At 45.5% G+C, this 13174-nt stretch overlaps 1 protein-coding gene across 1 annotated transcript in view; it reads right to left on the bottom strand.

Annotated features, from left to right (window-relative positions):
* LOC122562412 (hydroxycarboxylic acid receptor 1-like) overlaps positions 1–10368 on the bottom strand; it is a 57836-nt gene extending 47468 nt beyond the window's left edge. The window contains exon 1 of the mRNA XM_043715269.1: positions 10354–10368. Within this exon, the coding sequence (XP_043571204.1) occupies positions 10354–10368 (15 nt within the window). The remainder of the gene's footprint in view (positions 1–10353) is intronic.
* Positions 10369–13174: the final 2806 nt, after the last annotated feature.

Below are 13174 nucleotides of genomic sequence, written 5' to 3' on the forward strand. Positions count from 1 at the left end.
TGAGAAAGGTGGTGTCTGTGTACTATTTGGGGAACATTGCTGTACCTTCATACATAATAATACTAGTCCCCGGAGGGATCGTTTACTAAGGCATTGGATAAGCTGAGAAATCTGAGAAGAGAGCTTAAGGAAAATGCCGGGTCTGGTCATCAGTTCTTTGACTGGTTAGACAGCATCTCGGGAGGTTGGGGGGCTTGGTTTGCCAAGATTGGAATCATTGCTGCTATTGTGTTACTTGTCCTTGCCATTGTGCTATGCTGTGCCTTACCTCTCATGGAGTCTTTTTTTGTGCGCGTTGCTGCAAAGCAATTCCTTGTTGTGCCGGTCTGTTCTGAGTCGTCTCCCATCACAGAAAAGGTTCTGACACTCTATTATTATGACCCGTTGTCCACTGAAGTGCAAACGGTGTGTGGGGACATGACTTTTTGAATTTTTTTTCCTGTTTCTTTTTTCCTTAAACTTAATCTGTAAGGATTTCTGGGTCTTTATTCCTGTTTGAGACAATGGGGGAACGAGTTTTTGGCCCGGATTCTCCAGGGTTAGAGGAGGAACCCTTTGAGAACTGGACATCTGAATATTTTTCTGCCTGCTTTCGGGCCTGCAGCTACATGAACTGGGTTCTGAAGGTCTAGCCTCATTGTGTTCTTACTTTGTGTGAGATCAATAGGTCTCAAAGGGTGGAATATATGGTAAATATGAATATATAACTACAAAGTTATATAAAGTTATAGCTTCATTATCTAGTTCCTTACACTTAGTTACTACCTCCTTAGTGTCCACCAACCTCCTCATTTGATTCCCATCCCCTGCCATATTAGTTTAAACCTTTCCCAGCAGTATTAGCCTTTGCACCTCCTAGGACATTATGTTATAGTCCTGTCCAGCTGGAGACCATCCAATTTGTAATAGTCCCACCTCCCCCAGAATTGATCCCAATGTACCAAAAATCTGAACTCCTCCCTCCTGCACCATCTCTCAAGCCACTCATTCATCCTGCTTATTCTATTCTTTCCTACTCTTATTAGCACGTTGCACTGGTAGCAATCCTGAGATTATTACCTCTGAGGTCCTACTTTTTAACTTGGCTCCTAAGTCCCTAAATTCTGCTTGTTGGACCTCATATTGTTTTTTACCTATATCATTGGTGTCGATATGCACCACGACAGCTGGCTGTTCACCCTCCTCTTCAGAAAGTTCTGCAGCTGATCTGAGACATCCCTGACCCATGCACCTGGGAGGCATCATACCATTCAGGAGTCTCATTTTCAACCACAGAACTGCCTATCTACTCCCCTTACAATTGAATCCCCTATCACAACAACCCTTCCACTCTTTTTCCTGCCCTTCTGTACAGCAGAGCCAGCCATGGTGCCATGAACTTGATTACTGCTGCCTTCCCCTGGTGAGCCATCTCCCCCAGCAGTATCAAAAATGTACCATCTACCTTTCTACCTCAGCAACCCCAATCTGCGGTGTGACCAATTCACTAAACGTGCTACCCATGACCTCCTCAACATGGCGAATGCTCTGAAGTGAGTCAATCTGCAGCTCCAGAGCCATCATGCAGCCTAACAAGAGCTGCAGCTGGACACACTTCCTGCATGTGAAGGAGCCTGGTACATCAGCCCATCCCTAAGATCCCACATTGAGCAAGCGGAGCAAAACGCAGGTCTAGAATCTCCTGGCACTTTTACTCTTAAGCTTAATTTAGTTCAACTATAATATCAAATAATAGTCATGTGCTTATCTAAAAGTCTCTTAAACACCCCTATTATATCTGCCTCCACCACTGTCCCTGGCAGAATGTTCCACACTCCTACCACTCTTTGTGTAAAGAACTTGCCCTTCACATCTCCTTTGAATTTTCCCACTCTCAATTTAAATGAATGCCCCTTAATTTTAGGCATTTCATCTCTGGGAAAAAGATTCTGACTGTCAACCGTATCTATGCATCTCATAATTTTATAGACTCCTACAAGTCTCCCCTGAGCCTCCATAGAAAACAACCCATGTTTTTCTAGCCTCTCCTTATAGTTCATACCCTCTAATCTAGGTAGCATCCTGATAAACCTCTTCTGCACCATCTCCAAAGCCTCCACATCCTTCCCGTAATGTGGCGACCAGAATTGAATGCAATACTCTAAGTGTAGCCTAACCGAAGTCTTATAAAGCTGCAACATGATATCCTGACTCTTGTACTTAATTGCCTGACCAATAAAGGTAAGCAAGTCATACGCTTGCATGGCCATTTTCAAAGAACTATGGACTTGAATCCCAAGATCCCTCTGTAAATCAATGCTGTTCAGGGTCCTGCCATCAACTGTATACTTTTCCTTAACACTTGATCTCCTAAAGTGCAGCTCCTCATGCTTACACAGATTAAACTCCATCTGCCATTTCTCCACCCATATCTTCAATTCATCTATATCCCGTTGTATCCTTTGATAACCTTTTACATTATCCACAACTCCACCGATCTTTGTATCATCTGCAAACTAACTAACCCACCCACTAAATTTTATCCAAGTCATTTATATATATCATAAACAACAGGGGTCCCATTACACATTCTTGCGGAATACCACTAGTTACGGACCACCATCCTGAAACATAGTCTTCCACTATTACCTTCTGCCTTCTGGCCAAGCCAATTCTGAATCCATGTGGCCAATTCACCATGGATCCCATGCATCTTCATCTTCTGGTAGAGCCTACCATGTGGGACCTTGTCAAAAACCTTTTAAAATCCATATAGACTACATCCACTGTTCTACCATTATCGATCACTTTTGTCGCCTCCTTGAAAAATTCAATCAAGTTAGTAAGACATGATCTGCCCAACACGAAGCCTTGCTGACTGTCCCTAATTAGGCCATGTTTTTCAAATGTACATACATCCTCTTCCTATGAATTCTCTCCAGTAGCTTCCCAACCACCGATGTGAGTCTCACCAGTCTAATAGTTTCCTAGATTATCCCTATTTTTCATTTTGAATAGAGGAACATTAGCTACTTGCCAGCCCTGAGGGAATTCTCCAGTAGCTAACGAGGATACAAAGATCTTGGTTCCCCAGAATCTTCTCTCTTGCCTTTCTCAATAACCTGGAGTAGAAAACAATGGGTCCTGGGACCTATCCACCTTAATACTCTTCAAGAAACCCAACACCACTTCTTTCTTGATTTCAAAATATTATTGCACATTAGCATGCTCCATTCAAATCTCACTATCCTCCATATCCTTCTATTGGTTGAATATTGGTGCAAGGTACTTATTTAGGATCTCACAAACATCCTCTGCCTCCAAACACAAGTTCCTTCCTTTATCCTTGTGAGGTCCTACTTTCTTCCTAGTTATCCTCTTGCTTTTAATGTATGTATAGATTGCCTTGGGATTAGCTTTAACCCTACTTGCTAAGGTCATTTCATGCTTCTTGCTCTCCTAATTCCCTGCTTGAGTTCTTCCTGCTTTCTTTAGATTCCTCATGGCCCCTGTCTGATTTTAGCTTCCTAAACCTTACATATACCTCTTTTTCCTTCTTGACTAAATTCATAAACTCCCTTGTTATCCAAGGATTCCTTACCTTGCAACCCCTATTCTTCATTCTTACTGAAACATGGCAGTCCTGAACTCTCATCAGCAGGTCTTTAAACAATTCCCACATGTCAAATGTGGACTTACTTGGTAACAGCTCCTCCCTAGCTTCTGCTTAATACTGATGTAATTTGCCCTCCTCCAATTTAGTACCTTGCCATAAAGGTCCTTACTTATCCCTATTCAAACTATTCCAAAACTTAAGGAATTGTGATCACTGTTTCCAAAATGCTATCCCACTGAAAGGCCAGTCACCGAGCCAGGCTCATTAGCCAGGACAAAGTCCAGTTGGACTCTAGTTGGACTATCCACATACTGTTTCAAGAAATCTTCTTGGATATACTTAACAAAATCTGCCCAGTCTAAGCCTCTTGTTGTAAGGGAGTCCCAGTCAATATTAGGGAAGTTAAAGTCACCCACTATGACAGCACTGCTTTTATTGTATCTTTCCATAATCTGCTTACATATTTGTTCCTCAATATCTTGGTGGCTGTTGGGGGGGCCTATAGTGTAATCCTATCAGAGTGATTGCACCCATCTTAGTTTTGAGCTGTACCCGTATTGCTTAGATGGATGAGCCCTCCAGGCTGCCCTCTCTGAGTACAGATGTAACATCCTTCCTGATTAGTAATGCAACTGCTCCATCTCTTTTACCTTCTTCTCTATCTCATCTAAAATTACAAAACCCTGGAATGTAGAGCAGTCCAAGTCTCTGTAATAGCCACAATATCACAGTCCCATGTGATCCAGGTTCTAAGCTCATCTGTTTAGCTATAATACTTCTTGCATTGAAGTAAATACACTTCAGGCTATTAGTAGCATTGCATTCATTTACCTGCCTCTGCCTGTCCTTTCTTTCTGATTTACTGGTCTAAACATGTACCTTTCCCTCAATTTCCACTTTCTGACCTGCTGCTATAGTTCCCACTAGTTTAAACCCTCCCAATTTCTACTTTTCACTTCTGGACCCTTTCCCTGCCTAGAAGCCAAGCCTGAAGGAGAAATAATGTAGCTTTTTTGTTTGAAATCTTTGAAACCGGTCCAGAGATGTTATGACACACCACTGGAGCAAATGGGATTTAACTTGAACCCAGGCCTCCTGACTCAGAGGCAAGAAACCGTCGCTGTGTCACAATAAGCCCTTTATTAAAATATTCCATGAGGCAGTCCCATCCCTTAGGTTATGCAGAACACCTTGTCTCAGTCAAATCCCTCGAACTCAGCACCCCCTTCCTAACCTGCAATCATCTTCCTGACCTCTCCGCCCCCACCCCACTCCGGCCTATCACCCTGACCTTGACCTCCCTCCACCTATCGCATTTCCAAAGCCCCTCTCCCAAGTCCCTCCTCCCTACCTTTTATCTTAGCCTGCTGGACACACTTTCCTCATTCCTGAAGAAGGGCTTATGCCCGAAACGTCGATTCTCCTGTTTCTTGGATGCTGCCTGACCTGCTGCGCTTTTCCAGCAACACATTTTCAGCTCTGATCTCCAGCATCTGCAGCCCTCACTTTCTCCTAGAACATTACAATTCGCCATGGTCAGAGACAGAAGGGTGTGACTGTCAATTTGATCAGTTTGGAAGATCTGCACGTAGTTTTGGAGGAGGTTTAACCTCTCACTTTATCCAACATCTTCAAGATGTTTATTGTGTCGTGTGGCCATTGTCTTACCAGACCACAGAGGCTGCTCTCTCATTAGAGAGAGAAGCAACTGGTGGTGATTTAACCTGAGGGCCACCAGGCCTCAGGCGAGGGAAAAGGTTGAGAACGAGAATCCTTCATGGCAACCTCAAACCAGTGATGGGCATTGAACACATGCTGTATAGCATCGCACTGCTCTATAAACCAACAATTCAACCAACTGAGCTAAACTGATTCCCAGAGTGAATACACAGAAGGACTTTAAGATAGATGTATGGACTGGCCATGAAACTATTGTAAAGCATGCCATTCAAGTGGAGTGAGCAAAGAGGAATGTTTTGGTGATAAGATGATGTGGAGATGCCGGTGTTGGACTGGGCTGGACAAAATTAAAAATCACACAACACCAGGTTATAATCCAACTGCTCCTTCATCAGGTAACTAGTGGGTTAGGATCATAAGACACAGACTTTATAGCAAAAAATCATAGCGTCATGCAATTGATACAATATATTGAACACAGATTGCTGTTAAGTCTTTCATCTTTTAGAATGCATTGCAGGTATCAATTCATTAATACGTAAATCCCAGAACTTCTTTAAAGTAACATTCCTGAGATGACTTAAGGTTTTATAAAAAAGGTGACATCTCAGCTCAGGCAGTACAATAAAGGTGTGAGGTTAGAGTCTGTCTGTATTCCAATCTTGAGTCTGACTGGTTCTATTTCCAAAGTAATAATTTATAAAATGTCACATGGATTGACTGCCTGTGAGAGGGTATGCGCATGGGTGACAGTGTGTGGGGTGCAAGTGTGTGTGTCTGAGAGGCCAGTTGTGTATGAGAGAGAATCTATGTGAGTGTGTGAGCATGTAAAAGTGTATGTATATCAATGTGTGCTTGTGTGTGAGTACATGTGTGAGAGTGTATAGTGTAGTGGGAGTCACCTGTAGTGTGACGTGAACCCAAGGTCCCATTTGAGTCCATCCTCATGGGTACCGAACTTGGCTATCAGTCTCTGCTTGGTCACTCTGCATTATTGCATATCCCGAAGTCTGCCTTGGAGGATGGTCACCCGAAGATCCGAGGCCGAATGTCCCTGACCGCTGAAGTGTTCCCCGACTGGGAGGGAACTTCCCTGTCTGGCGATTGTTGCGCGATGTCCATTCATCCGTTGTAGCAGATGCTTGTACCATGCTTCGGGAGTATCCTTGCCTGCAGTGTGTAGGATAGACAACATTGACCAAGTCACATGAATACCTGCTGTGTACATGGTGGGTGGTTTCCCCATGTGTAATGGTAGTATCTATGTTGACACTCTGACACGTCTTGCAGTGGTTGCCATGAGGGTTGTATGGTCGATGTTGTCCTGAAGGCCGGGCAGTTTACTGCAAACAATGATCTGTTTAAGGCTTGGCACTTGCTTAAAGGCGAGAATGGAGGCATAGGTAAGGTCTTGGCGAGGTGCTCTTCCTCATCGTTAATTTGTTGCAGATTGTGAAGAACATGGCCTGGTTTCTCTGCTCCCGGGAAGTACTGGACAATGAAGGGTACCCTATTGGTTAGGTCCTATGTCTGTCTCCTGAGGAGGTCATTACGGTTTCTCGCTGTGGCATGTTAGAACTGGTGATCGATGAGTTGAGATACGATGAATAGACACCTGAGATGTCCCCCTTTTTTATAAAACCTGAAGTAATCTCGGGAATGTGAATTGAAAGAAGTTCTGGGATTTACATATTAATGAATCAATACATGCAACCCATTCTAAAAGATGAAAGACAGCAATCTACATATGTTCAATATATCATATCATACAATATATTGTATGACACTATGATCTTTTGCTCTAAAGTCTGTGTCTTATGATCCTGCCCCACTAGTTACCTGATGAAGGAGCAGTGCTCCGAAAGCTAGTACTTCCAAATAAACCTGTTGGACTATAAACTGGTGTTGTGTGATTTTTAACTTAATGAAAGGAGACAGAATAGTCAAAGACAGAAGTGACCAGGAGCTCTAGAGGTTGAGTCACCTGCCTGTTACCAGGTATATCTTATGTTAGCTGGAGGGGAGTGGGAAGAGTAGAATCCAGTAGTCACAGTCTGTGCAGAAACAAATGTCATAGGTAGAACCAGGAGAGCTATTGGAGGAGGCACGGTCTAAATTAAAGTTCAGAACAACTCTGGATTGTTAGCTGAGCCATGCTGTAATTGGCGAAGGGTCAAGCAGTCTGGAGAATTAAACAGATGGCTCAAAGAGTGATGTAGGAAGACGTTGTCTGATTCATTGTGCACTCGCATTAGACAATAGACAATAGACAATAGGTGCAGGAGTAGGCCATTCTGCCTTTCGGGCCTGCACCGCCATTCAATATGACCATGGCTGATCATCCTTAATCAGTATCCTGTTCCTGCCTTATCTCCATAACCCTTGATTCCACTATCCTTGAGAGCTCTATCCAACTCTTTCTTAAATGAATCCAGAGACTGGGCCTCCACTGCCCTCTGGGGCAGAGCATTCCACACAGCCACCACTCTCTGGATGAAGAAGTTTCTACTCATCTTTGTCCTAAATGGTCTACCCCATATTTTTAAGCTGTGTCCTCTGGTTCGGCACTCACCCATCAGCGGAAGCATGTTTTCTGCCTCCAGAGTGTCCAATTCTTTAATAATCTTATATGTCTCAATCAGATCCCCTCTCAGTCTTCTAAACTCAAGGGTATACAAGCCCAGTCACTCCAGTCTTTCAGCGTAAGGTAGTCCTGCCATTCCAGGAATTGACCTCGTTAGTACTGAAGGTGCATGAGCTGTTCTATTGGAAAGGCTTCCATTTGAACAGGACTTTAAATCAATTGGTTGGGATGGGGAGGTGATATAGGGGAGGTGCAGCAGTGATGTATGGTGGGTCGGGTGAAGGGAGATTTAGAAATGCAAAGAGAAAGATGAAAGCAAGAACAGTATAAGCCTATGGGTAAAGATAAGGTAAGGGGTTGGAGAAATTAACAAAAGTTACAAAACGATAGTAATTAAAGCAATTGTAGGAAATAGTAATTAGGAACATGAAACTAAGTGAAAACATAAAGCATCTGCACAAATGCACTAGTGATACAATGGAGATGTATCAGTTAAATGCAATCTTCTATTTCTCAACTTTGATCATTTTGTAATCACATTTCTGTTATAGCAATTAGATTTAAATCTAACTATTTCAGAAAGACAGTTAGAATAACAAAACAGGATAGTAAACAATAACATAAGAACATTAGTGAGAAGGGATCTGACCTTGGAGGATCATGAAGTATAATCTGTACAGGCAGAAATTAGGAATAGTAAGAGTCAGAAAACATTCGGGAACTGTTTATTGACCCACTAACAGTTTTTCCTTTAATCACTGGACACAGCATTAAACAAAATGTTTTTGGAGCTTGTACCAAAGGCAATGCAATAATTGTGGGCAGTTTGAATCTTCATGTAGAGCAGCCACAGGGTCTGTAACTTCTGCTCCTGCCCCGACGCTGGAGATTGTTTCCATTGGTCAGAGTATCTAGGGACAATCATGAGGTAGGTTCCACCCAAGAGAATGTAAAGTATTGTCCTGGGAGGAATTAACTGGAGGCTCTGAAGAGATGTTAATGTTCTGTGCTTCCTTCTGTGGTCATTTCATTTGACAATTTGTTTGGAGACTGAGAATCAGGATAATAATGATTTATTCAAGTGTGTGCAGAGAGAGCCAGTCCTGTCAATAAAAGACTCACTCTACAAACTCTCACAGGTTACCATCTTATTTACCATTGTTGGGGAGATTTCACTGGGGTGTTTAATGTAGGGCTAGGGAGGGTGACACTAGTTCTGCAACAGACACTTCCAGTTCCAGCCCTGAAATGGTTAACAACAGCCAAGCGAGCTGCTGCTGGCGGCTGTATGACTACCTGGCTGGAGCTTGTAAGGGATATGCATAATGTTAATTAAATCTTGGAGCCTGTAAATACCAGCCAGTATCAATTGCCCCATCGAAACTCGGGATTAATAAAGAAACCGATCGGAATCTGTAACTGTTAGACAAGTGTGAATTGCTCTATCGGAACCTGTAACTGTTAAGTGTGAATGGCTCTATTTAAGTCTAAAGTGGATAAGTGTAATTGACAATTTAGTTAAACTGAAACTATTGAAAATGGCTAGCCTGTCAGACGCATAGTAATTCCTTGACACAATGGACTATTGAATACGGGATCTGAACCGCTCCCGGGGATGGCTGAGCCATTGTCAAGCACAGCAGGAGCTGGACAGGCACTTCGATGCGGCCAATAGGAGGACGGATCCCCAGCGCGCGCAGATGAATGGACCAATGGGGAAGGCGAACTGACCGGGGACTCCAGGCAGCGCGAAGTATAATTGTGTCAAATTTGAACGAGAAGAGAGAACGCCTTCTCCAACGAATGCATGCTTGTAGATTCGTTGTACCAGTTAAGATCCTGTGAATAAACGGCTGTCTGCGTCTAACCATAGTTGCCAGTGAGAGTCTCCCCCTCCGAAAAAACACGCAAAGACAGGACCCCGCGGGTCCGTCTTAACACACTACAGGAAAGTATGCGACTCACGTCAATATCTAAACAGTTACAGGTTACCATAGACAGCTGTTGACACTACAGTACGGTATACTGCTCATGTAATAACTAAACATTTAAAGAGTACCGCAGATAGCTATTTACACTACAGTAAGGTTTACCGCTCATATCAATGTCTAAACATTTACAGGGTAATTCAGAGAGCTATTTACACGACAGTAAGGTATGCTGCTCATGTAAAGATCTAAACATTTACAGTGTAACTCAGATAGATATTTACACTGCAGTAAGTTACACACTCGTGTATTAACTAAACATTTACAATGTAACTCAGAGTGCTATTTACACTACAGAATGTTATACCGCTTATGTAGTCCCTTGCGCAGCTTTCGGAGCCGGAGCGCGTATCTGTTTTTGCCTGAGTCCCTTGCGCAGCTTTCGGTGCCGGAGCGCATATCTGTTTTTGCCTGAGTCCCTTGGGCGGCTTTCGGAGCCGGAGCCCATATCTGTTTTGCCCGATTTTGCAGATTGTTCTGCCTGACGATTACCTGAAGTTACCTACCTGAGCGCTGACCATATTCGACTTCCTGGATCCACGTTACTGAGCACTTAAAACTGACGAATCTTTTGTTTGCATATTCGTTCTGACCACCAAACATACCCGGGGTGACAGAGGTCGGAACTCTTCTCCTAAAGAAGGTTTAACCGTACAGACGTCTGCCTTAGACCGGTTGTTAAGAGCAGAGATCTGCCACGCGAAGGTCAGGCTTTGAAAGACGTACTGTTCTTGAAGCGGTTCCCTTCAGGGGAGATCCGACATGGGGGACCTGAATTTCGGACCACCTAAGTTGACTCACCTCAGGACAGCACGTCCCGGAGTGCCCTGGTGCCACTGCAGGGACAGTGGGAACATGCCTATTCACAGTCAGTTACTGCTGGATAGCGTAGCCCTGCATAAGGAAAGGTTGGACCTGGTGATTGCCCAAGCACCAGAACAAAAGGGAATTATCCTGACAAGATTGAGGGAAACATTTAAAAATCCCACATTAATGATCAAGATTCTGGACGGTCTCTACAGGTCACCACATTATTCGGCTCTCCAAACAATTGCGCTAGGCAAGCCCCCCGCTGGGTGGATACCCCCGAGCACTGATAGCTCCCGGGAATGGAAAACAAAAATGGTTGTGACCTTTACCCCGCAATGGCGATACAGACCGGTTTGTTCCCCTAATGGCCCAACTGTTTCGGACGGTCTTACCCGGGAGCTAGACTATTTAGCCGCGACTGTTACTTTACCCACTGATGCATACACTAACAAGTCCACCCCAGTCCCGATAACCCCCGACTCGCGGCCACCAACAGGGGAGATATTGGGGGAGATCAGGACCCAGTTAAGGGAGAATAATATTGCTATGGAAGCTAAAAGAAAGGTCTGTAACCTAGAGAATAGTCTCAAGCTGTGGCGGGTTAAGAACTGGTTCCCTAAGGATGACCAACCCTTCTTTACGACAAGCGAATTTGATGCCTTCCAAGCTAAAATCCTAACCTACCTGCGGGAGAGGAAAGGGGATACCAAGAAAGGGTTTTTTAAATTAGTCAAATCTTCCAATAAAAAGGAGGATGGAGATGTTTACTTGCGAGAGCTTCTGATACGCTTCCAAAGCCACTTACCGATTTCACCTATTCACACACCAGTATTGGGTGAGCAGGGTCCTGTCCCGGAATGTGAGCCTGAGTGGTCTCTGAACCCTACTCCAGTTTACCCCCCTACACCTTACACTTCTCCTGTGGCCGTGCCGACCCAAGGTGCCAACCACAAGGGAAGTCCGCCACCCCCTTACACCAGCCCACAGTCAGGATCACCCGCTCCCGGTGCATCGCCCACGGCCCCGCTTGCGGACACCAGGGCACCACTGTGTCCGCTCCAACCGCGTTGCGAGGGGCCAACCATACAGGCGCCTGTTGTCAAAGTTCTAGGGGGAAATACCGCGTATGAGGACCCGGTCCGAGACCGTGTAACAGAGCGACTGGAGAGTCTGCTCAATAATCATGAGCAGAAACTAAACGCCCTCACTGAAAAGGTCGCAGCCGGGACGGGGATGGTAAAGGCAGGGGGCGGTCTGTGTCGGATCGGCCAGCCGGACGGCATCCCACAGAGATGGGAAGTATAGGACGTAGAGGTACAAGGGGAGGGTTGCTGCCCCGTGCTGGGACAGGATGGCTCCCATGCCCCAAAGTTTCCTTCCCTGGGAAGACATGACAAATTGGCTTCAATGAATAGCCAGTCCGCCAAGTCTGAACAGGCACCCCGGGGAATTCAAAAATCCCGGCGGGACAGTATGTCCTTTGCTGCAGAAGGGGACACTTTAATTGTTACGGGAGCTCGCCTCCAGAGCAAGCTTGTGAAGGGAGGGAGCAAGTATGACTCCCAGCTGGATACCACCTCCTTGGAGGACGAGGGGGAGATTATTGGGGATTTTGATAAGGGGTCCTACACATCACTCCCACGGCCCCACGGCAGCCCAATGCAGGGGACTTTCGCCACTATGCCGCCCGTTCAAGCGCCTCTTCTCGCCACTAGTATAGGGGTAGAGAAGTACGTCCCCTGGTCATGGACAGACCTAGACGCCCTGGTCAGGAGGCTTCCTCCGATTGCCAATGGGGCGTCTGCCTGGATAGCGACTTTTGAGAGGGAGACCTGTCATGAGAAACTAGCGCTGGCGGATCTTAGAACCATAATGGTACGCATCCGAGCAGAGGAGGCGCTGATCAGGTGTTCCAGGTCAGATGAAACTGTCTCGTTTGACCTCTACCGAAATTTAATCTGGCGGTCCCTGCGGGACAGCTTCCCCGCTACTTTCTCGCTGGACGCGTTGGGGACCCTCAGACTAAAGGACGGGGAGGACGTACATGAATACCTGGGGAGGGCCTGGGACCTATGGGAGGCTGGGACAGGTGAAAGGCCAGATAGCTCTCCCTTGGCAATAGCACATTTTCGGAGGGGGGTGACCAAGGGGCTCCCTGCACCGGTGCAGAGCAAATTGAAAGACCTGGTGGGGGTGGATTCAATGAAGGAGGACATATGGAGGAAACAGGTACATCACTATCTGAACAGGCACCGTACATCGGAAAAGATGAAAGCCGAGGGGCAGGCCTCCAAGACGACTATACAGATCTTAGAGCAGTTTGGGAAAATTTTAGAGCAGGTGGGGGCAAAGAGCGCCGCGCGGGAGCTCGTGCCTCCAGCCGCTCAGATGTACAGTTCCCCACGTATCAGCTAGGGGAACAGGCTGCCCCGCATGTCACACTCGCAATAGCACCCGGATCAAAGGCCCGTAACCTGGGACCCATGGTCCTTGCCGCACTACGATGCGAGTACCAAA

This window comes from Chiloscyllium plagiosum, chromosome 25 (assembly GCF_004010195.1).
Source record: "Chiloscyllium plagiosum isolate BGI_BamShark_2017 chromosome 25, ASM401019v2, whole genome shotgun sequence".
In the NCBI taxonomy this organism is placed as follows: domain Eukaryota; kingdom Metazoa; phylum Chordata; class Chondrichthyes; order Orectolobiformes; family Hemiscylliidae; genus Chiloscyllium; species Chiloscyllium plagiosum.